General features: G+C 42.3%; 2 protein-coding genes and 1 long non-coding RNA gene across 11 annotated transcripts in view; 1 reads left to right on the top strand and 2 right to left on the bottom strand.

The window, feature by feature from the left end:
* Positions 1-1116: 1116 nt before the first annotated feature.
* Positions 1117-14483, bottom strand: ISCA1 (iron-sulfur cluster assembly 1). 3 transcript variants are annotated; one of them, XM_020915462.2, is made up of 5 exons: positions 14283-14371; positions 10200-10305; positions 7157-7210; positions 4074-4179; positions 1117-2969 (listed from the first exon to the last, which is right to left on the bottom strand). In XM_020915462.2, exons 2-5 carry the CDS (start codon positions 10218-10220, stop codon positions 2821-2823), a joined length of 330 nt encoding a protein of 109 aa, XP_020771121.1. In that variant the 5' UTR covers positions 10221-10305; positions 14283-14371; the 3' UTR covers positions 1117-2820. The 3 variants fall into 3 exon arrangements, with proteins under 3 accessions (XP_020771121.1, XP_020771120.1, XP_070315629.1); XM_020915461.2 differs by lacking the exon at positions 10200-10305 and having other exon boundaries at positions 14283-14481; XM_070459528.1 differs by lacking the exons at positions 7157-7210; positions 10200-10305 and having other exon boundaries at positions 14283-14483.
* Positions 14484-14595: 112 nt separating this feature from the next.
* LOC139032444 (uncharacterized) lies at positions 14596-17529 on the top strand. Its single transcript, XR_011484986.1, has 2 exons — positions 14596-15239; positions 15840-17529. It is a non-coding gene; the product is annotated as an uncharacterized lncRNA (long non-coding RNA).
* Positions 17530-20085: 2556 nt separating this feature from the next.
* TUT7 (terminal uridylyl transferase 7) overlaps positions 20086-21899 on the bottom strand; it is a 58142-nt gene continuing 56328 nt past the window's right edge. For all 7 annotated transcript variants that reach the window (XR_011484985.1, XR_011484983.1, XR_011484982.1 and 4 more), the window contains one exon: positions 20086-21084. Coding sequence is in view for 2 of the 7 variants with exons in the window: in XM_020915467.2 (XP_020771126.2) it covers positions 21017-21084 (68 nt within the window). In the remaining 5 variants the exon portion in view is untranslated. The remainder of the gene's footprint in view (positions 21085-21899) is intronic.

Here is a 21899-nt window from a genome sequence, read left to right as displayed (position 1 = left end):
TGTCATAACCCCTTAGATACCTTTTTAGAAGTGCACCCGCAATATCTCGGTTCTTATCACGTGTGAAAAAGTGGAAGTGTTAGCTGCTCAGTCATCTCTTTGCAACCCCATGGACTACAGCCTGCCAGGGTCCTCTGTCCATGGAATTCTACAGCAAGAATACTGGAGTGGGAAAAAAATATTACTGGAGTGGGCAGCTATTCCCTTCTCTAGGGATCTTCCTGACCTCGAACCCAGGTCACCTGCATTGCAGACAGATTCTTTACTGTCTGAGCCATCCTTAGATACCTTTTTAGAAGTGCATCTGCAATCTCAGTTATCATGTGTAGTGTGACCCAGTGGTGGGGGTCATGGGATTGGAGTCAGATGCTGTGGCTTGTTGTCCTGACTCAACTACTTACCATGTGACCTTAGGTCAACTATCAATATTTTATCCATGCTACACTTCAGTTTCTCATTTATGAAAAAGATAGTCATCAGACTTACTTTACTGGGCTGCTGTGAAGAGTATGCTAATCAGAACAGTTCCTGGCATGAAGCAAGTATGGAATAAATACTATCAGCCTTTACCTGCTATTTTACTTACCTATTCATTGGTGTCTGCCCCATTTGTTAGTGCTGAGATCTTTGAGGTCAGAGCCTATCTCTGGTTATCTGTGAAGTTTCAGGGATGGGAGAGACCAGGTGCTTACAAATATGCCTGAAGGTAACTGCTAAGCAGCTTCGAGTAGGAGATGAACATAAAGCTCAAGTGACAAAGTTGGAAAAAGCATTCCATATCAGGATAATACCACTTGAGAAAGTAAAGAACAAATCTGTGTGGGAGGCTGTAGGCCGCAGTTTGGATGAAGCGAATGACCATAACTTATAATGAGAAGGGGAGAAAGGCAATGCAGAAGAGAGAGAATGAGGATGAGGACTCTGGAGCCCAGAGCAATCTGAAATGGTCTGTCAATAGGCTGCACAGGGAACCCAGCTACTGAAAGAGTGGATGCAACAGAATTGGGTGGGGAAAATCCTGGCAGTGGAGAGACTGGCTAGAAAAATATGGCATTACTTACTAGTGGCAACAACGGCTTTACTCCCAAACCCTGCTGTCTTAAAAGAAAAGGCAACTTTATGATCACAAAGAGGCTACTTTTCTTTTATTGGCAATTCAATCTCTACATATATACAGTATTGCATAAATTATAAGTGGGTTGACAATTATAGTAACAATACAAATTCATAAGCATTTACATAAAGCTGCTGCTCTAGGTTTTGGTGCATTCTGTGCCAGGTACCTTAGTAAATATAACAAACATACAGCAACTCAGCTATTTCAGTTCATAAGAACAGGCTTTCAAAAGCAGCAAATATGCCATCTCATAGAACACTTAAGTCAAATCCAGGAAAATCAATAACTAAAGGACAAAAGGAACACTGTTTAAGAAAGGGTGGCGATAAAAATGTTAGGTTAAAATATTAGGCTTAAACTTTTAGCAACTGGACTTAGGATCCAGAAAGTGTACACATGCTGGGAATTACAAGAAAAGATCCCCGTGTTCTGCTTCACAATCACTACCTCATTCCAGAAGAACAACTCTGGGTTGCCACGGTGCCCTCTTCCCTGCTAGTATGAACTCCTGTTGCAAGTCCTAGTGAAGCAAGATGGTAATTCACATACTTGGGTTTTAAAATAAGACTCTTCTCACCCCAAATAAAATAAAGCTAAATATGCTCTCCAAATTACAAGGAAATCTAATCAAAATGCTGACCAGATAAGAAGCCAGATCACCCAGTTACCTCCACTGGCTGCCTCAGAGCACACAGCTGGTGTGGCACCTCCGAGAGAGGAGGTGCGGGTGGCCCCCGCTCTGCCCCAATCCAGCCTGCAGTGTGGGGGGACAAAAGCCCATCAGCATCCCTGGGGTTTTATTCCCCAGGTAAAGAATCGAGTGAGTGGGTTAGACGGCTTTTAAGAGAACTTCCTATTTTTTTTTTTTTGGCCTTGCCATGCAGCGTTTTGGGGTCTTATTTCCCTGATCAGGGGTGGAACCCACGCCCCCTGCAGTGGAAGCGTCTAATCTTAACCACTGGACCACCAGGGAAGTCCCTTAAAGAGACTTTAAGAGAAAGGATCTAAGTCAGCTTGAGGTCTCACCTCTGGGCAGACACTTAAGAGTGGCAAAAGAAATGGACTTTTTAAAAAAACAGGTGGGTGAAGTATTTACCTTCTGATCTCATCACTGGGAACTGTTCGGCACTGTAGTTCAAGGAAAGCTTTGTTTGGTATTTTAATCTAATGGCTGGGGATGCTACAGGATAATAAGCAAATGAGGCATCTGACACTGAAATTCTGGATAAAAAATGTAGGAACACTATGCCAAGTCTGGGCAGGAAAACAGTGCGCCATCACACGACACCAGCAGTCTAGACGTCTTGCCTCAAGTCATCAATCTTGTTGGGAAGAGAAAGATCTACCAAAGCACAGCTGTTAAGAACACGTTTTCTGAAATCTTCCCAGGAAGGCCACTTCCATGGAACCAGTTCTAACAGAAAGGATGCAGGAAGGAGAATTTAACTTTTTCTTTACAGATCAGAAAGATGACCCAAAGAGAGCAATGGATTCTGATTTTCTGTCCCGTATAAAGAACAAAAGTATCAATTCTTCTGGAATCTAACACACTAGCTTCATTTTCAAATGCATCACTTTATTTTCCTTGGCAGGCAGTCATACATGTACACACCTGAAGCATGTGACAGTCACATGGTTTCTTCAATAAGCCCTGGAGCTTCCACAGCTCTCCTGGGGCCTGCAGCCCGAGCAGTCCTGAGGAGTCAAATGTTAAAGCTCTCTCCACAGCCACACGTTCCTTTGATGTTTGGGTTATTGAACACAAACTCACTGGATAATTTGTCTTCAACATAGTCCATTTCTGTTCCTAACAGTGTTAGCTGTGCTTTCTTCTCGATGAACACTCTGACTCCTGAGGGAGAAGAAAACATGAGTCATAGAACATGAGTCATGCCCACCCTGGAACCTACTGATTCAAAGCACAACTGAACTTTAAATAGTAACCACTAAGAGAAGTCAAACAAGACGCTTTTGAATCTGTCATTTCCTTTAAGGAATGCAGTGCTCAGTTTCCTGTCTGTCCCCTTTCCTATACAATAATTTATGTCAAAAACAATTGTATTAGGCTAGACAGCTGTACACAGGCAAATTCCATGACAATTCTATGTAAAACTGGAATTTGCCACATGATGAAAATCTGTATGTTCTCAGTAAGAGTTCTGTAAAGATGCAGTCAATAAAATTAATGAAAATACTGAAATGACATCTGTGCACACAAAAAGCTGCCAAGCCTTGGGAAACACAAAGGACTACGATACAATGGCCTGATTTAACAGGACTAAATCACAGTGATCAGGACAAGTAGTTCTGTTTTTCTGCTTATGGACTGGAAAGCTGTTAATAACATAACTTCCTAGTTACTATGTAGGTGGAGGTGGGTATCCTCATAAATACAAATGGATTAAGAAAGCTTTCTTCCTTACAAGAAACTGAGTCAGATAAAAGATTACAGGATTAAGATACTTTTATGCATTGATTTTAAAAATAATATTTACTTATTTGACATAGATGCTTCGCACCAAAGTGGTTGGTTCATCCAAGTGGTTGAAGTTTTATCATCTTAAAATCTTTAGGCACACAATGATAGCCTTTCATAACTGAAACAAGTAAGTTTATCCAATAATCTATCAACTGGTTACTAAGAGCACAGCTCTGGGGTAAACTTGATTGGGTTCAAATGTTCACAAGGCCATTTCCTAGCTGTGTGACCTTACGCAAACATATTTAACCTTAGTGCCTCAGTTTCTTCATCTGCCAAATGGGGGCAATATAGAACTATTCTCATTTGGTTGCTGTGTATAAAACAGTCAACATATGAAAGCCTGTCAAACCATGTCTCCCTCATAGTGAGGATTAGACACCACTCTTACTATTATCATCATTACTCTTCAGGCTTCAGAAGGCTAAACATTTTAGGTAGAACAAAGTGCCCAGAAAAAGTTTGTTTAAAACTCACCATCTTGAATAACTTCTTCATCAGAGTCTCCTTTTGTCTTTGTATATTCTAAAGTGTAGGAAAGGCCATTACAACCCCTGGTTCGGACACCAACTTTCACACCAACCTGAAAAGGCATTGTAAAAGGAAACTTGGTTTTGAAGTAGCACAGATTAAACAATTATATTAATAAAAGCCCTATCTGACATTCATTTCTTCAAAAGCAAAAGATTAATATTAGATTTCTGTTATGAAATGTCCCTTTAGAGATTTCTTAAAAAGCTGGAAATAGAACTGCCATATGACCCAGCAATCCCACTTCTGGGCATACACACCAAGGAAACCAGATCTGAAAGAGACACGTGCACCCCAATGTTCATCGCAGCACTGTTTATAATAGCCAGGACATGGAAGCAACCCAGATGCCCATCAGCAGACGAATGGATGAGGAAGCTGTGGTACATATACACCATGGAATATTACTCAGCCATTAAAAAGAATTCACTTGAATCAGTTCTAATGAGATGGATGAAACTGGAGCCCATTATAGAGAGTGAAGTAAGCCAGAAAGATAAAGACCATTACAGTATATTAACACATATATATGGAATATAGAAAGATGGTAACGATAACCCTATATGCAAAACAGAAAAAGAGACTCAGATGTATAGAACAGACTTGTGGACTCTGGGAGAAGGCGAGGGTGGGATGTTCAAGAGAACAGCATTGAAACATGTATATTATCTAGGGTGAAACAGATCACCAGCCCAGGTTGGGTGCATGAGACAAGTGCTCAGGCCTGGTGCACTGGGAAGACCCAGAGGGATCGGGTGGAGAGGGAGGTGGGAGGGGGGACCGGGATGGGGAATACATGTAAATCCATGGCTAATTCATTTCAATGTATGACAAAAACTACTGTAATGATGTAAAGTAATTAGCCTCCAACTAATAAAAAAAAAAAAAAGAAAAAAAAATGTCCCTTTAGGAAGCAGAATGAGAAACTAGCATATAAAATCTCAACTATCTACATATATCACTACAATGATGGCAGGGATCTGAAAAAGAATAAAACCAATTATATACAAAGAAAAAATACAAAGGGAAAACTTCCCCCCAAAACTACAGACATCACTACCATAAAAATGAGCTATGTGTTTCTTCCTGTTTTCTTTCAGCCTATTTCATATAAAATCTAAACTTTTCTTTTTGGCTACACCACACAGCTTGTACGATCTTACTTCCTTGACCAGGGAATGAATGTGCACCCTTGGCAGTGAAAGCCCAGGGTCCTAATCTATGCTTAGGGAATTCCCTGTGGTTAGGTTCACCAAGCTTCATAGGCCGTCACCTGGTGATCTCATTTTGCCTCTCCATGACATGGGGCCGTAATTCTGCAAACATTCTCGACTACCAGAAAGCAAAAGATTGCAGTCAACACAGACATAAGAAATTTAAAAAGTGGTCAAAGAGCACTTTTAAAATACTAATATCTTCTTCTATGTAATTTTCTAACATTTCCCCAATTTCTATTCTGGGGTCCCATCTTCTTTTTCATGTGTGTATATAGCATTTTTCTAAGAAGTATCATTTCAGTAAGCTGATCTTGTTTCCATGAAAAGCAGTAACATGTGCTTGCTCCAGTAAGGTAGCTGTAACGTGGGAAGACATCTGGTGGAGAGCGTGACTTAGATGCTAAGCCATCTGGGGGTTCTGATGAACCAAAGCATTCAGAGCACTCTCTTCCGTCCTCAAACAAGGTGACAGTAGTCTTATTCACACCTTCAGAGTGACAGCTTTGAGAATATGCGAGGAAATTTCACATACTCACCAAGGTAAATAGTAAACTGCCTGACTGAAATTCTGGAGCACATGTCATAAATATTTAACTGAGCTTTGATCTTTACAACAGGAAGACTCAAAGTAGCAGGAAGTTCAACTATCAGGAAAAGATTCAGGCACTTGAGGTAACTGGAGTTTGGAAAAGGAGCTGCTTACGCCACAAATAACACCTGATGAAGTGTCTGCTCAACCTTTTTCACATCACGAACAAACTTTCCTCAACACCACAAAGCAAAATTGTGTCAACTGGTCAATTTATGCTCTGGTCTTTAGTCTATCCAAATTGAGTTGGAACACTGATACACTTTAGATTTAATAATTCTTAGGATGAACATGCTAGAACTCCCATTACACTGTAACACAGATTGTGCAAAAGAACCCAGAAATTACTCTGTTGTCTAATCTCCAAATATTAATTGTCTTGGAAGTCATTTACATATCCCTTAGATAATTAACAATGCACTAAGATGATATGCATACCCCTTGTTGAACAATTCTATATCAAAGAGTATAGTCTACATAGATGAACTAAGCTATGCCTACAGGTCTAGAGCAATGGGCATGCTACAGACAGTAAATATATGCTGAATAGTATTTGTGGCAGCACTGAAAAAGGACAACCACAAAGACTTTTTATACGAGAGCCTGGCTAAATAAACTTGTTCAGTGGAATATACTAGTCTATGCAGCCATGAAAAAGAATGAGGACTTTTACATAAGGACAGGGAAGGATCTTCAAGCCGTATTATCAGGGCAAAGCAAAGTGTTACCACAGCCTGCATGGCATGCTTTCACCTAGGTAGGAAAAGAGACACATGCAAACGGAACAAGCAAGGCCTAGGCTGGCGGTGCCCCTCAGGGAATTACCCTGCAGAAGCCAGAGATGCTGCTGAACACCCCGCAATCCACTCTCAACAAAGAACCACCCAGTCCAAAACGTCATCGGTGCCGAGGCTGAGAGACCCTGGTCGAGGTATAAATAAAATACAGATGTCTCTGCAAGGACATGAGGAGACTGCCTCTTAGAGGGGAGAGAACAAGGATGTGGGGTGAGAGAGTGACTTCCTTTTCATAACGACCTGTGTTATTTGCATTTAACAATCATGAGTGTTTTTTACTTTTTATTTTATTTTTTTTTTCGTTTTTTACTTTTTAAAATAAAAACCCCTAATTAATGAAAGTATACTGTTTATCACAAGATAAACGTCTTGTGAAAACACAACTTCAATTTGTTTGTAAATATTTGTCTGATTGGTTTTACTTACATGTTCAGGCTTATCTTTAAGAAGTTGTTTTATCTTGTTTACCGCTGAAGGTGTCTGAAAAAAGAAAAGGTTATTAAGTTGTTAGCTACAAATTTTACGTTCTTCAAAGCCTTGTATTTCCTAGGCTTTAAGAATTCAGGGCTAATCTTTAACAAATTCATGTGGTGAATTTATGTTCCATTCTTACCAAGTACCTTTTGGATTTTATATAGGCATATGAACTCTACTCAATTAAAAGCATTTAAAAAATTAAAAAAAAACATCTACTAGCAACATCCTCCTCATCCCTCCGTCCTCGTCCTCTACTGCAGTCCAGGAGGGCTCCCTGTCATAATTTCTACGGTACCATCTCCTCACGGCACAAGCTTTTCCGGTCAGCATCTCCCTTGTATTCCTACCCTATGCTCAGCAGCAGGCACGCTGCCTGAGACACGGAAGGCGCTCCACACTCAATGAGTGATATCAAGTGCTGTGCTGGGACAGACAGTTTTCAGGCACTTTTCCTGCTGATCATTCTGCTTACCCTATGAGCGACACTGTTGCTCATTCTGCTTACCCTAAACCTCTTCAGAGCCAACAAATGCATATCTAGAGGAAAAAGTAAGATAGAGTAATAACACATCAAATAACACCGAGTGTGCCTCTCATGCCAGTCCCACCAAACGTTTACAGAGATTCTTAAATCAGCATCTCGGGTATCTAAATGAAAGGGCAGAGGAACCAGAGATCAAATTGCCAACATCCGCTGGATCATCGAAAAAGCAACAGAGTTCCAAAAAAACATCTATTTCTCTTTATTGACTATGCCAAAGCCTTCGACTGTGTGGATCACAATAAACTGTGGAAAATTCTTCAAGAGATGGGAATACCAGACCACCTGACCTGCCTCTTGAGAAACCTATATGCAGGTCAGGAAGCAAGTTAGAACGGGACGTGGAACTGAATTGAAGCTAGTCAATGATACAAACAAGGACACACACAAGAGTTTTCATGGGAAATGCTGTTTAACTGAGCCTAGTTGTTCTCAAAATAAGAAAATGTCTTGATATACTACATGTGTATAGATAAACTTCCTTGATGAAAAAGCCTTTTCAGGGAGAGTACGTCTTAGCTGTGTCTTAGCCCAATACTTGGCTTAAACAGGGATAAAGTCCCCTTTCCTCAGGATTCTTGTGAAGAGCAAATGAGCAAATTAATGAAGAGCATCTAGAACAGTACCAGGAACAAAGAGCCCAACATAAGCCAGCTGTTACTCCAATGATGCAAGTATGTCATCATGAAAAGACATGTCTTTCCTACTTTCTGTTTTACTAGCTCCTCTAGCTGGCAATGCTATGTAGCTTCTCTAATTTTCTATACAGGCATTTTCCTGGTTTATGAAGTTGAGTGGACACTGAGACCATCACTGGGGCCAGAGCTCAAGCCTGTGCTGGGAGAGTAGCCTGGATGGGTGGCTCAGGTGTCCGTCTGGTGGGGGCCTGGCCAGACGAAGATGCCGAAGCAGAGTCTGGACCCAAGAAAACTCAGGAAACAAATTTAGAGGGTTGAGACTAGCATTAAAAAAGCAATTCCCTCCCCCAGCCCCCAAATAGAAGATAAACCAATGCCCTGCACTTGATAAACAGTTCGTGAAACTTTGATTTCAGTTATTAATATATGCTGTGGACATATTTCTTACTGTGTGTCACTGAATAAAAAAAAGTTAAATTAATCACAGTGGGTTAAGGTTTAAAAAGGCCATTTCCCACGGTTCTATCAGAACAGGAGGCAACAGAGCAACAACTTGGGATGGGATGGGGATGGGGGAAAGGAGGAAATGCTGAAGAATTATGGATTTTTTTTCTTTTTGAGATTACAGTTATGTCAGCTTCAAATAGTTACAGAAATTTTAGTGAAAAAAAATTTTACGTGCTTATTTACCTTTCAAAATGACTGCCAGTGAAAACTAGCTTTCCAAAATTTCCCGGTCAAATTTCCCATGTGAGAGAGATTAACCTAATTACTATCAAATTATAATCAACAGATTTTTCAGTAGATTAAAAAAAAAATGGCACAGCCATGGGAAAATATTCACCGCAAGTCCAACCTGATGTGGAACCTTGGTTTAGAGCTGGTGGCTTGGAGGTGTGCCGCTGCGTGATGTAAGATCAGGGCAGGCGTGCTACGCTGCCCCTACACCCCCTGGTGTTTCTTTTCACCCCAACCAGAGACTGGACCTGGGTCCATCTTTGGCAGTGAAAGCACCAAACCCTGACCACTAGACAACCAGGGAACTCCTGAGCCCTATGCCTAACTTTCTAACTTGTCTAATCTGGCTTTACAAAAGTAACACGCTTCCTTTTTTCTCAACCCCTGGTAGAAAACACTTAAGCAGCAAACAAAAACAATTCAGAGAGAGTGGTTCACTTATCACAAAGTGGTTGATGTTCAACATCTCATACTGAAAGGAGCTTGAGGGAAAAATAACCTGTGTGTCGGGAAACTGTCGTTACAGGAACCAGAACGTGTCTTAGCTGTCTAGTCAGGCAGAAACCAAACATAACCCATTGGGAGGGGTGTTACTAATGAGGATGGATAACCTTGCTGAGTACTTATTTCAGGGCAAAGAATCTTCCAAGTGATGGATGTTCAGAACAAGTCAGAACGACTGAACAGGAAACATCTGGGACCTAAGATCCTTCCAGGAAATAATATAAAAACTTCAAAACAACATGCTGCATGCCTAGTGTCTCTCCAATTTCAACATACTCCCCAAACACCTAAGAAACCCACATCTGTCCAAGAAATTTATGGATAATTAATGAGTATAATTCACCTGAGATTTGGTCAGTGAATGAAAATTTAAGCGGCCCCTGAAACTCAATGAAATATAATGATGTCTTTCATACATGTATCACAGAACAACATTCTTTCATGAGTATCTTTGAGTGAGATATTTTGGCCTTAAAAAAATAAAAGAGTTCCAGTCTGTCTTTGTTGCCGAAATTACAGGAGAAAGCACTGTAGGTGAAAAAACTTTTTAAACTACTTCATAGCAACATACTTTTACTTTATCCAATGCCATAGGGTTTCTATTCCTTGTAGCAGAAACTTTCCATCCTCAATACTGTATTTCCTTAGTCATTTCCCCAGGCAATTTTCATTTTTTGCTGTTTAAGGAAACAAGATTAAAACCCAAAGTTAACTCCATGATTATGTATACTAAATATGAGCCAACAACTACAACCTATTTTCATAATAAATCTGACATTTTACAGTTTAAAAGATGGCAGATAAGGAGTAGCCAATGAATATATTACAGTATACTGTTTAATTCATTCTTTAACAACTATGGCATTATGGTGCTGTTTCCCTTTTGCCTTTTACTATTCCTGTGTCTGCAGGTAATCATTGTATCTATTCACAATTTTAGCCTACTTTTGAAAGTTTAACATGCTTCTTATTTGACACATAGTATAATAACATACATATATTCACTGTTTGCTGAGTACTTTCCAGGTGCTTAATGGTCTATATGCACCATCGCTTTATTCGATTCTGTGATTTAGGTATTAAAGATTAAATATTCAAAAAGTTGCACAGGACTACCAAGTCAAAGAATGAAGAATTATCACTCCCAAACCTTTAAAAATCATGATTTACAAATCTCACCAACAGGATTTACTCTAATGTAACTGACCTTTCATTGTTAGATATTCAGGCTACTTCCAATTGTTTCCTGTGTAATGCCCCTTAAACTATCTCCATATACAAATCCCACAGCTTGGTCACTGTTCCAAAGGACTTCTGGGCTAGTCCTTCAGTGAACATTTCCTTGAGCCTCAGTGTACTTAACATTATATTGTTTCCATACGCTTCTCAACCAGGTGCAGCTAAAAATTAAGCCTTGAGACACTCACTGTATATAATAAATTAACTTCTCTCTGGTGCATCTAGAATGATGCTGGCTATGTGGCATTAATCTTTACAGCTTTAGCTGAGCTTTAGGCCAGCTGTGGGTGTATCTCAGCAGTAAATTATGGCAGCAATGATTCTAATTTGTATAACAATGGAAATAAAGGGCTCTGCCAGCAGTGGGGGTTTCCCAGGTGGCACTAGTGGTGAAGAACCTGCCTGCCAGCGGAGGAGACGTAAGAGACGTGGGTTCGATCCCTGGGTTGGGAAGATCCCCTGGAGGAGGGCATGGCAACCCGCTCTAGTATTCTTGCCTGGAGAATCCCATGGACAGAGGAGCCGGAAGGGCTACAGTTTATAGGGTCACAAAGAGTCAATCACGACCGAAGCAACTGAGCATGTACGCGTGCCAACAGTGGAATGTTAAATCTTCAAATTCTTTGGTTAGCTAAAGTAAAATTACTCTTGCTCCTGGATGTTCAATACCATTCATCAATTTGTGGGTCTGCCGGAAAGTAGGGGAAGGGGACGTCATCCTCCTGGGATGTTCTCTGCAGGTGTGAAGGGTACTGCCCTAGACGTGGTGAGTTGAAATCTTAAGGTATTCTATCAAGGGCCTATCCTGGGCTGCATAAAAGTGACTGGGACTAATCTTTTAAGTCTTTCTTTCCAGCAAACGGCCAACTTCCCCTGGATTAACATCAGTTACTGCTGATAATTTGGTGCTGAAAACATGGAATCACACTTTTTGCTGACAGGTATAGCACTTCTCCAAGGTTGCAATACATCTAATTCTTGTCAAAATACATCTATGTCAAAACTTACATATTTAGCTAACATTTCTCTCTTCTTACCAGTTTTATTATCTCATTAAATTTGCTCTCATCTCTCTTCACTCATTAGTCCTTTGATGATTTCACCCCTTTTGCACTTAAATGAACATGGTGGTGTTAAATGTTTGCAAAAACACTTGAAAGTTAGGCAGACATCAATACATGTGTTAAGGCCAGTGTGTTAAGACCAGGCAACACATGCCAGGATTAAAATGACTTCAAGCCTGCTACCACAGACCTCTGGTGGAAAGCAACAGGGGTGTGCTTTGGCACCAGCTAAGATCACAGGGAAAGGGACTGAAGTCTGCTAGAGAGTTAAGTCGGATAAATTCACACAACAGACTCCTGCATGTTAACTGGAAATGCTGATATAAGGCAACACAGTGTCCGTGTGAACCGAGCACTGATATGATAGTGTATGTGCTACCGAAGCGAGCACAGAGCACTGAAATGATAAAGCAGTGCTGGTGACAGAACTGGCCTGGTAAGCCAGAACAAGGAATCGGGTATAAAGGAGCAAGCATGGATTGAGAGCTCAGGTCTGAGAAAGGGAGCTAGGTTATCATTCCCAGTCATTTCTAGAGGTGCCAAAGGCCTGGCCCACGACTGTGTTCCAGGAGGGTGGGAAATGTAGGTCTTAGACTTAATGGTGTATCCTTCAGAAATGAAAATGGGCTTGGTGGCACAGGAAAAAGGAATGCAGAATACAGGATCATGTCCTTATGGACCCCAAACAGTGACCCATTATGAAAACAAATTCTCCCACCTGATCGTGACTTTATTCTGTTTCGCTAAATCCTAATTTTCCAGCAGCAATTTGCCATAAGCCTTTTTTTTTAAATTTTGTAATTATTTATTTTGCAGTTTGTTTGAAACAGGCTTTTTTTTTTTCCATTTATTTTTATTAGTTGGAGGCTAATTACTTCACAACATTGCAGTGGGTTTTGTCATACATTGACATGAATCAGCCATGGAGTTACATGTATTCCCCATCCCGATCCCCCCTCCCCCCTCCCTCTCCACCTGATTTCTCTGGGTCTTCCCAGTGCACCAGGCCCAAGCACTTGTCTCATGCATCCCACCTGGGCTGGTGATCTGTTTCACTATAGATAATATACATGCTGTTCTCTCGAAACATCCCACCCTCCCCTTCTCCCACAGAGTCCAAAAGTCTGTTCTGTACATCTGTGTCTCTTTTTCTGTTTTGCATATAGGGTTATCATTACCATCTTTCTAAATTCCATATATATGTGTTAGTATGATGTAATGTTCTTTATCTTTCTGCCATAAGCCTTCTTATGGCATTAGACTGAACGAAATCCATGATTCATTCTCATCATTTTTCCCCGTCTTCAGGAAGTGCTTGCGCAAAGGTTTCTTAATCAAGAGTAGTGTGTGTGTGTGTGTGTGTGTGTGTGTGTGTGTGTGTAGAATGCTGATTATGTTTTCTTATGAAATTAATCTTTTAAAACTGCAAACAGTGACTGCTTAATGGTTAGGGGGTTTTCCTTTGGGGCAAAGGGTGTGTAGGAACTACGGTTCCATAATACTGTGAATGTATTAAACGTCACCGAATCGAACGTTTAAGAATGGTTCATTTTCTGTGAATTCTCCCTCAGTTAAAAACAAAACAAAACTGGGCAGTACGTAGAGGAACCAGCATGCACAGTTAATTCTGTTAAAGAGCTACAGCACGTACTCCGGTCCCCTTTGAGTGTGTTTGACCTTTCACCCTGAGTACGTTGTAAACTCACTCAGGGTAGAAATGTATCCTTCTTCGTTAGAGTCACCACGGCCTAGGCCTACTGGAGGCACAGAGTATCTCAAAGCCTCTTCCACCCCAGACATCAGGAAGCAACCCTTTGTGAGCTGCAGCCTCGATCTCCGCAAGGGGGGTGGGCTTTGTTGTCTGCGCTCTCACCGGCGCTCACGCACACCGCTGAGATCCCCCGGCTGGGCTCGACTCGGCTCCTCCAAAAGGGCCTCAGGCTGGTTCATTCACCCGTTACGCCTGGAACCTGGCACATCAACCTCTAAGCCACCCGCGATCCCCAGCACTGCAGCCCCTGCAAGACCCTGCGCGGCCCCAGGGTCCCGGAAAGCCGCGCTGGACTGCCGGGGGCCACGCTCACACCGCCCCTCCCCCCTCCGCACGCGGCGGCGCGCGGCCTGCTGGGAAACGTAGTTCCCGGGCCTAGGTTCCCGGAGCCGCGCCCGCCCGCGCTTGTTTATCTCAGCAGCAGGGGCGAGTAGGCAGTGAGGGCGATGCGGCGGCTGCGGCCCGGGTCTAGGGCGCAGTCGTCGTGCCGTGCAGTGCCCCGCCACACTGACCTCCCACCTTGCGGGGGGGCAGAGGTGAACCAATGTCACCGGCCCGGCCACGCGCCCCAGCCACTCACCAGGGTGAGGGCGGCCCGGGTGGGCTGCAGCTTCCTCTTGCTCACAGCCCGGACAGTGGCCCGGACTAACGAAGCCGACATCCTCGCCGTCCTGCCGCCCCGGTGTCTAGGGCTGGAGATCGGCCATCTCAACCTCTCTCCATGGACACCGCGGGCACTCTGACGCCACAAGCTCCGGCGCACGGAGCCCTAGGCTCCGCCCCTCGGGGGCCCGCCCTCGCGCCCGCTATTGGGCGGGTCGTGTGAGTGACGGGCGGGGGGCGGGGCGCGGCGCTAGGGCATCGGTCACGTGACGCGGGGCGCAGGGGTCAAAAGAAAGGTCGTCGCTTTGCCGGCTGTCTTGGCCCGCGGTCTCTAGCAGCACTGGGGCACGTGGAAAGAGCTCCGCCTTGTGGACTCTGGAGGCTCGCGGTACCTCTCCCTGCCCTCTGGACAAGGTGCCGCGCCGCCGATTAAGAGCCCAGAGTCCACAGGCCGGGGAGCTGCAGCTTTCAAGGACAGACTGGATCCGAGGCCCGGGCAGCTCCCCACATTCCCGTCTTCCTTTTTGATTCAGCGAGGCAATTTTTAGGAGCGTAGGATTACCGCAGATCAATAAACAACTTGCTCCCTTCCGCCTTCCCCAAGCTGCTCGGGAGGTTGAAAGACGGCACTAATGCACACTTCGCTTTAGGTTGGAATCCAGTCTTACTGTAAGATGTGACTAGGCAGCTCGGGGGGTACTCACTTTTATAGTGAGTATCAGTCGATAACTTTATTGAATACCTGTTGCTTGTCAGATTTTGTGACTCCCTTTTAATCCACAAATATTTCCCGAGCCCCAGGCACTATACCCGGGCAATATTAACAGGAAGCCCGGTAAACAGAAGGAGAGAGATGGTGGTAGGAAGTGCAGCAGCGGTTGCAGATGGGAGGAAGACACCAGGAAAGGAGGCATTTCTCGTGAAAGTGCTAGAGGTAAAGGGGAAAAGGAGGGCTTCTGTGGACTGGTGCTGGGGAGGATGATTCTTGAGCAGTGTTTTGATGTGGAAACAACTATTCAGGTTTTTTTTTTTTTTTTTAATTTTAAAATGCCGGGCCAGGGCTGGAGTGACGAGTTTGGGCTAGGAGAGGGCTCCCGCTCGTGCCTCGCTGTGCGCACCACCGCGAGTGGAGTGTGAAGTGTTTATTAGAGCCCAGTTATATTTTATCCCTAAGATCCTACAGAATTGGCTAGTTAAGAATTCATTAAGTGATTGTCTCTCTGCTATTGAGATGCAGTCGCACTGACAGTAAGAGGATGGTTATTTTTCCAAGCCCCGCTATACACAGAAGAAACTGGGATTAAGCGATGGTAGCGTGGAATTTTGGAGAAGGAAATGGCAGCCCACTCCAGTGTTCTTGCCTGGAGAATCCCAGGGACTGGGGAACCTGGTGGGCTGCCATCTATCTATGGGGTCGCACAGAGTCGGACACGACTCAAGTGACTTAGCAGCAGCAGCGTGGAATTTTGGCTCATGTTTGACTAGGTGGGTGATCTAGGTCAAGGCATGTCCCTTCTCATCCCGCCTCCTACAGGTGTGGTGAAAATAAATGAAAAGCTCTTGGAAGAGCACAGGGCATACGGCAGCACTCCATAAACTGTGCTAATGGGTAATGGATACCAGAAGATGCCATAAATTGTGAAAATATTTTATGTGGTACAATACCATTATACATTTGTCCAAACCCACAGAATGTGCTATGCCAAGAATGAATCTTAAATAATGGACTCTGGGTGATAATGATGTGCCCGTGTGGGTTCGTGGATTGTAACAAATGTCCCACTCTGGTAAGGCATGTGGACAGTGGTGGAGGTTGGGGCACTGCACCACACTTAAGGGAACTCTGCGTTCTGCCCAGTTTTACCTTGAACCTAAGCCTGCTCTAAAAAGTAAAGTTGGTTAATAAAGTTAAAAAAAAGCCTTGCCATGCTCTCTTCCAGGGGATCTTCCTGGAGGGAAGCCCCAGGGATCAAAGCCCCATCTCTTCTGTCTTCTCCTGTATTTGCAAGCGGTTCTTTACCATTAGTGCCAACTGGGAAGCTTTCTTTTAGGTTGGTGCAAAAGTGTTTGTGGTTTTATATTATTGAAATCTGCCACTTGATATTGGGATACATTCTTATATAAATGTGGTTGTTATATACCATTTTAATGTGCATTTCTCACTTTATGTTTTTTGCTAATGACTTAACTACATGCTGATTTTAGACTATGAAAATGATGTTAGCCAAAAAGCAAATTTGAGCGACTTTCTTATTCGAGTTCAAAATGGGTCATAAAGCACCAGAGACAGCTCTCAACACCACCACCTTTTTGGCTCAGGAACTGCTAACGAACATACAGGGCAGTGGTGGGTCAAGAAGTTTTGCAAAGGAGACCAGAGTCTTGAAGATGAGGAATGCAGTGGCCAGCAATCAGAAGCTGACAATGACCAATTGAGAGCATTATCGAAGCTGATCCTCTTAAAATTACGTGAAATGTTGCCCAAGAACTCAGCGTCAATCATTCTATGGTTGTTTTGCATGGAAACAAATTGGAAAGGTGAAAAAGGTCGGTAAGTGGGTGCCACAGGAGCTAACTGCAAATAAAGAAAAATCGTCTTTTTGAAGTGTCGTCCTCTCTTATTCGATGCAACTGTACCAGACCATTTTTGGATCAGATTGTGATGTGCGATGAAAAGTGGATTTTATACAACCAGTGGTGACTGGCTCAGTGGTTTGACCTAGAAGCTCCAAAGCAAACTTGCACCAAAAAAAGGGTCATGGTCAGTTTGGTGGTCTGCTGTTGGTCTAATCCACTACAGCTTTCTGAATCCTGGTGAAACCATTACATCTGAGAAGTATACTCAGCAAATGATGAGAGGCACTGAAAACTGCGACGTCTACAGCCACTTGCAGTCAGCACTGGTCAACAGAAAGCACCCAGTTCTTCCCCATGACAATGCATGTCACACAACCAGTACTTCAAAAGTTGAACAAATTGGGCTATGAAGTTTTGCCTCATCCACCACATTCACCTGACCTCTCAGCAACCAACTACTTCTTGACAACTTTTTGCAGGGAAAACACTTATACAACCTGCAGGATGCAGAAAATGCTTTGCAAGAGTTCATCACATCCCAAAGGATGGATTTTTATGCTACAGGAGTAAACAAACTTATTTCTTGTTGGCAAAACTGCATTGATTTTAATGGTTCCTATTCTGATTAATAAAGATGTTTGAGCCTAGTTATAATAATTTAAAATTCAAGGTCAAAAATCACAAGTACTTTTTCACCAACCTAATATTTAGTACACACTACTCAGTTTTTAGATACTATCACCAACTCAGTGGACATGAATTTATGCAAACTCTGGGAGGCAGTGAAGGACAGGGGAGCCTGGCGTGCGGCTGTTCATGGGGTCAAAAAGTGAGACACGACTTAGCAACTGGACTAAACAACTCAGTTTTTAACTTGTTGGCTGTTTTGCATGTACATGCTCAATCACATAATCTACTTGTCAGTGGATGAGGTATACCTCATGTTATCTGAAACTGGTACAGATCCCTGAAGGAAACTGACACGTTAGTTAGAAGAGTGTCTTCATGACTATGTAAAAACTGCGTGCTTATCTCAGAGCAGCAGCTGTTCTGTGGGGTGGAGATGAGGCATGTGTGGGAACTGCTGGAAGTGGTTGCAAGGTATAACCATGTCTAGATTTCCAGTAATAGGTTAAACACTTAAAATGGGGAAATGTTCAACACTGCACTTGAGGATTTCATTTCAGAGTTCTATACATTAAAGTGTCCTCTGGGTAAGACCGCACTGGATCCTCACTATTGTGGAAGGGCAGGTATGATTTCTTTTGCAGGCAAGGAAAATGAACTGCTTAGAGGTCAGGGGGATTTGCTACACTCTTCAGCTGGAAAAATGGTAGAGCCAGAACCTAATTAAGCCGAGAATTCCAGTCAGTGCAAAGCATGCTCAATTCTTGACTGCAGCTATCCAAATAAGCCATCTTTCGAAGAAAAAATAAGTACTGAGCACATCTTTGTAGTTTTAGAGAGGTTTGTTAAATTCTGTTAGCTTTTTCAACAATTTTCTGCCTATAACATGAACCCTATTGACTTACCTACACAGGATTTTTTCCACTAGGGTTTTCTTTATTTAAAATAAGTTGAAGTATCTCTGAACACTTTAATAGTACCTCTGACTGTGCATCTGTTGTTACTGTAAACACTCAGCAAGAGATCAAGAAGTGTAGACTGGGGGTATGAAAATGGATTTCGATATTTTTGTTTGTTTTGAGAGGAAGAGGAAGGGAGAACCCTGGTAGCAGGGCACTTTTGGAGCTTGAAGAGATAGGCCAGCTGCATTTGCAAGATAGCCACGCCCTGGAAACTGGACTCGGCATGGAACAGATGTACCTGTCCCCTGGCTGGGGTGCTGAGAGGGGGCTGCGACCAGCACCCAAGCAGAGCGAGTGAAGAACCAAGGGCAACACATTGTCCAGGTCTGCAGGCAAGCACTCGTCACTGTCCCACGGAGTCAGTGTGAGGAGTTGAAAAACCGAGCCCGAAGCTATCAGATTCACTGGACAGAATCTACTCTAGGAATCAGAATAAAATGTAGGGAACTTTTTAACATTCTTAAAAGGATATATGAAAATATGGCATCCTGAGAAGGAAGATAATAAGAAAAACTAAAAGACAGGAACAGGAAGGTGATGGGTGGTAGGTTAGGTAAGTTCAAGAAAATTAAAAGTACAGTAACAAACAACTGATGTGAGAAATGAATGGCAGAATGACACTAAAAATCAAGCCAGTCATGTGGAGATCAAGCTTGACAAGTTTTCCCAACAGAAAGGAAAGAGATGATTGGGAGAGGCATTTGAGAAAAAAAATATTTCTGAGAAATAAAATTATGAAAAAGATATATTCTAAAACAAACAAAACTTAGGTGGGAAGAGACACTGGATTCACTTTTGTTTCAGACAAAAGTTAATGTCAAACCTTTGTTTGATACAAAAGGTATAAGGAGAAATAAACACAGAAGCATCCACACAGAAAAATAAAACCTATAAGGGAACAAAAATAAGGTTGGCTGTAGTCTTCTGTGACTATGCCAGAAGACAACAGAATGGTATCAAATCTTTTCAAAGAAAGTGAAGAGAATTTTATGTCCAGTTGACTTTGCAGAGCCTCGCAGCCAAAAAAATAAATGTGCGTGCGTGTGCAGGCTCAGTGGCTTCAATCGTGTCAGACTTTGCGACCCTGTGGACTGTAGCCCACCAGGCTCCTCTGTCCATGGGATTCTCCAGGCAAGAATACTAGAGCGGGTTGCCATGCCCTCCTCCAGGGGATCTTCCTGACCCAGGGATCGAACCCGTGTCTCCTGCACTGCAGGCTGATTCTTTACCCACTGAGTCCTCTGGGAAGACCCCCAACCCAAATAAATAAAGTTAATTTTGATATGATTCTTCTTTAGGTGGAAAATGTCTTCAAGGAATTTGTTTAAAAGAAAAGCATACAGGTGTGCTACTTTCAAGCCCTCTTCTATCTGGGAACGCTTGCCCAGCAAGCACCCCCAGCAGCCCTCCCGATGCATTCCTGCCCTTAAGTCTGTGCGGCTCGTCTGCACACCCCCGGGGCTTGGCAGGCATTGGCTGTCAGTGAACGCCAGAGACACGAGCACATGGAGATGCAGCGTGGGATAAAGGGGCGCAGAGCTGTACCGCCCTTAATCCTTCACCTGGTTTCCTCATGAAACCTAGGACTCTCATTGGAAAGTAAGGTGGATAAAATGACAGGTTGAAATCTTGATTTTATTTCAAAATGATAATCCGAGGCATGGTTCTGACCACTTCTGAAGGGCTCGTGAATTAGAGAAACAGTTCTATGAAGGCTCCAGTCAGATCAAAATGATACCAATCAAACTTGTGATTGGCAGAGACAGCCTCTTTAATCATCAGGGATTTTAAAAGTCATCCACCCTGATTTCGGAGTATCATAAAAAGTAAAAATTACTTTTATTTTGTCATTTTTCCTTTGCAAATGTTTTTAGCAGCAAACAGGACTCTTGTTTTCCTTACTTCATTTTTATGATCATAGTAGTTATATGTCAATTTAAAATTAGAGAGGGAAAAAAACTAAAAGCCCTTCAGTGGCACTGCTCCTCCGTAGGAGGCTCACATAATAGGTGGTAATTCATATTCATGTTAGCAATTCTACAAATATCAATAAAATAAGGTTTGTAAATCGTAAATACAGCAGTAGCAGTTCACACGTTTGACACGCTTTCACACAAGGATTCAGTTGACAACAATAAATATAATTTCCCCTCTTCAAAACAAACAAAAAGGATTTATAAAGGAAAAAAAGGATTTTATCAGCCCACTATTTTTAGTGTGCTTTGAAATAATTAAAAAGCTTGAAATTGTATTCAATGAATACTGGCCCATAGTTACATTTTTTTTTTTTTAAAACCTGTCTTAAATACATACATCATGGCTTTCTATTGAAATCCTTAAATCTATAGGGATCTGTAGTAGGTAAGACTGTATTAAACATTTTTTTCCTCATTAACAATTTCATTAAGTTAAAAAAAATCTGACATTTCCCTTAAATGTTAAGTTGAAGCCTGATCTATGCTGCTGTGTCCTGTAAAATGAACCTAATTTTCAAAGTGAATAGGAACGCCTGAGTGGCCATTTAGAATGCGGCATTTTCCTTCCCTCATGATTCCTGCTGGGTCCTCTTCGCTGAGGCTTTTCCCTGAGTCATATATTTACTGGAAAGGCTACCTAGAGGAGGGGAAAAAACAAAACCCAACATAAATGAAACAGGCCTCACTTCATCGTAAACGCTCTACAACTACTTCTTACGGTTACTATTTACAGAAACTTCATACTCGTCACTTGTTTGAATCAAGTCATCTGGCTAGATATAAAAAGGTATAACAAAAGCCCCGTCATATTCTTTCTAAATGCAGATGAGCTGCTAGAGTGACGTCACGTTGTGACATGCACGCTCACCTCATACTGGTACAGAGACCAGGAGAACTTTTTAAAGCTCTGCTTTGCATCTGCAACCAAACAGAATAAACTCCAAGGAATTCTTTGGTCAGAAATAAATATCTCGTGTCATTACTCTGCAGACATGAAGCTGTGAGTGGTGACATGGTAGCCATAACTTACTGATTTAGAAGAAAAAAAAGGAAATTTATTGTATTTACAGCTGAAGGACAGAAATGAGGACTGCTAATTACATGCACACCACAGAACAGTTAATAAATTTTGTTCTGGAGTCAAAACAAGCAGTTCAATGAAACAAGAAAATTGACATATTCTTAAGTGATCACTTACAAGAAAGTAGTATCTAACAAAGGATATACACACATTGATTATACACATTTCAAACCAATGGTGGAAAGTATAGATTGTTCAATAACTGGTATTGTGTCAAACAAGTAATTTTGGAAGGAAAGGGATAGGTAAGTTTCCTTTCTTACATCATACCTTTCCTCCTTACCTAATTTCAAATGAATTATAGAATTAAATATGAGAGAGTCCAAGTATAAGAAGTAGTGAATATTTTGGAGTGGGGAAAGAGTTTCCTA

Source organism: Odocoileus virginianus, chromosome 31 (assembly GCF_023699985.2).
Source record: "Odocoileus virginianus isolate 20LAN1187 ecotype Illinois chromosome 31, Ovbor_1.2, whole genome shotgun sequence".
Lineage (NCBI taxonomy): Eukaryota > Metazoa > Chordata > Mammalia > Artiodactyla > Cervidae > Odocoileus > Odocoileus virginianus.
The sequence above is the reverse complement of the archived record's forward strand: the minus strand, read 5'-3'. Positions and strand labels throughout refer to the sequence as shown.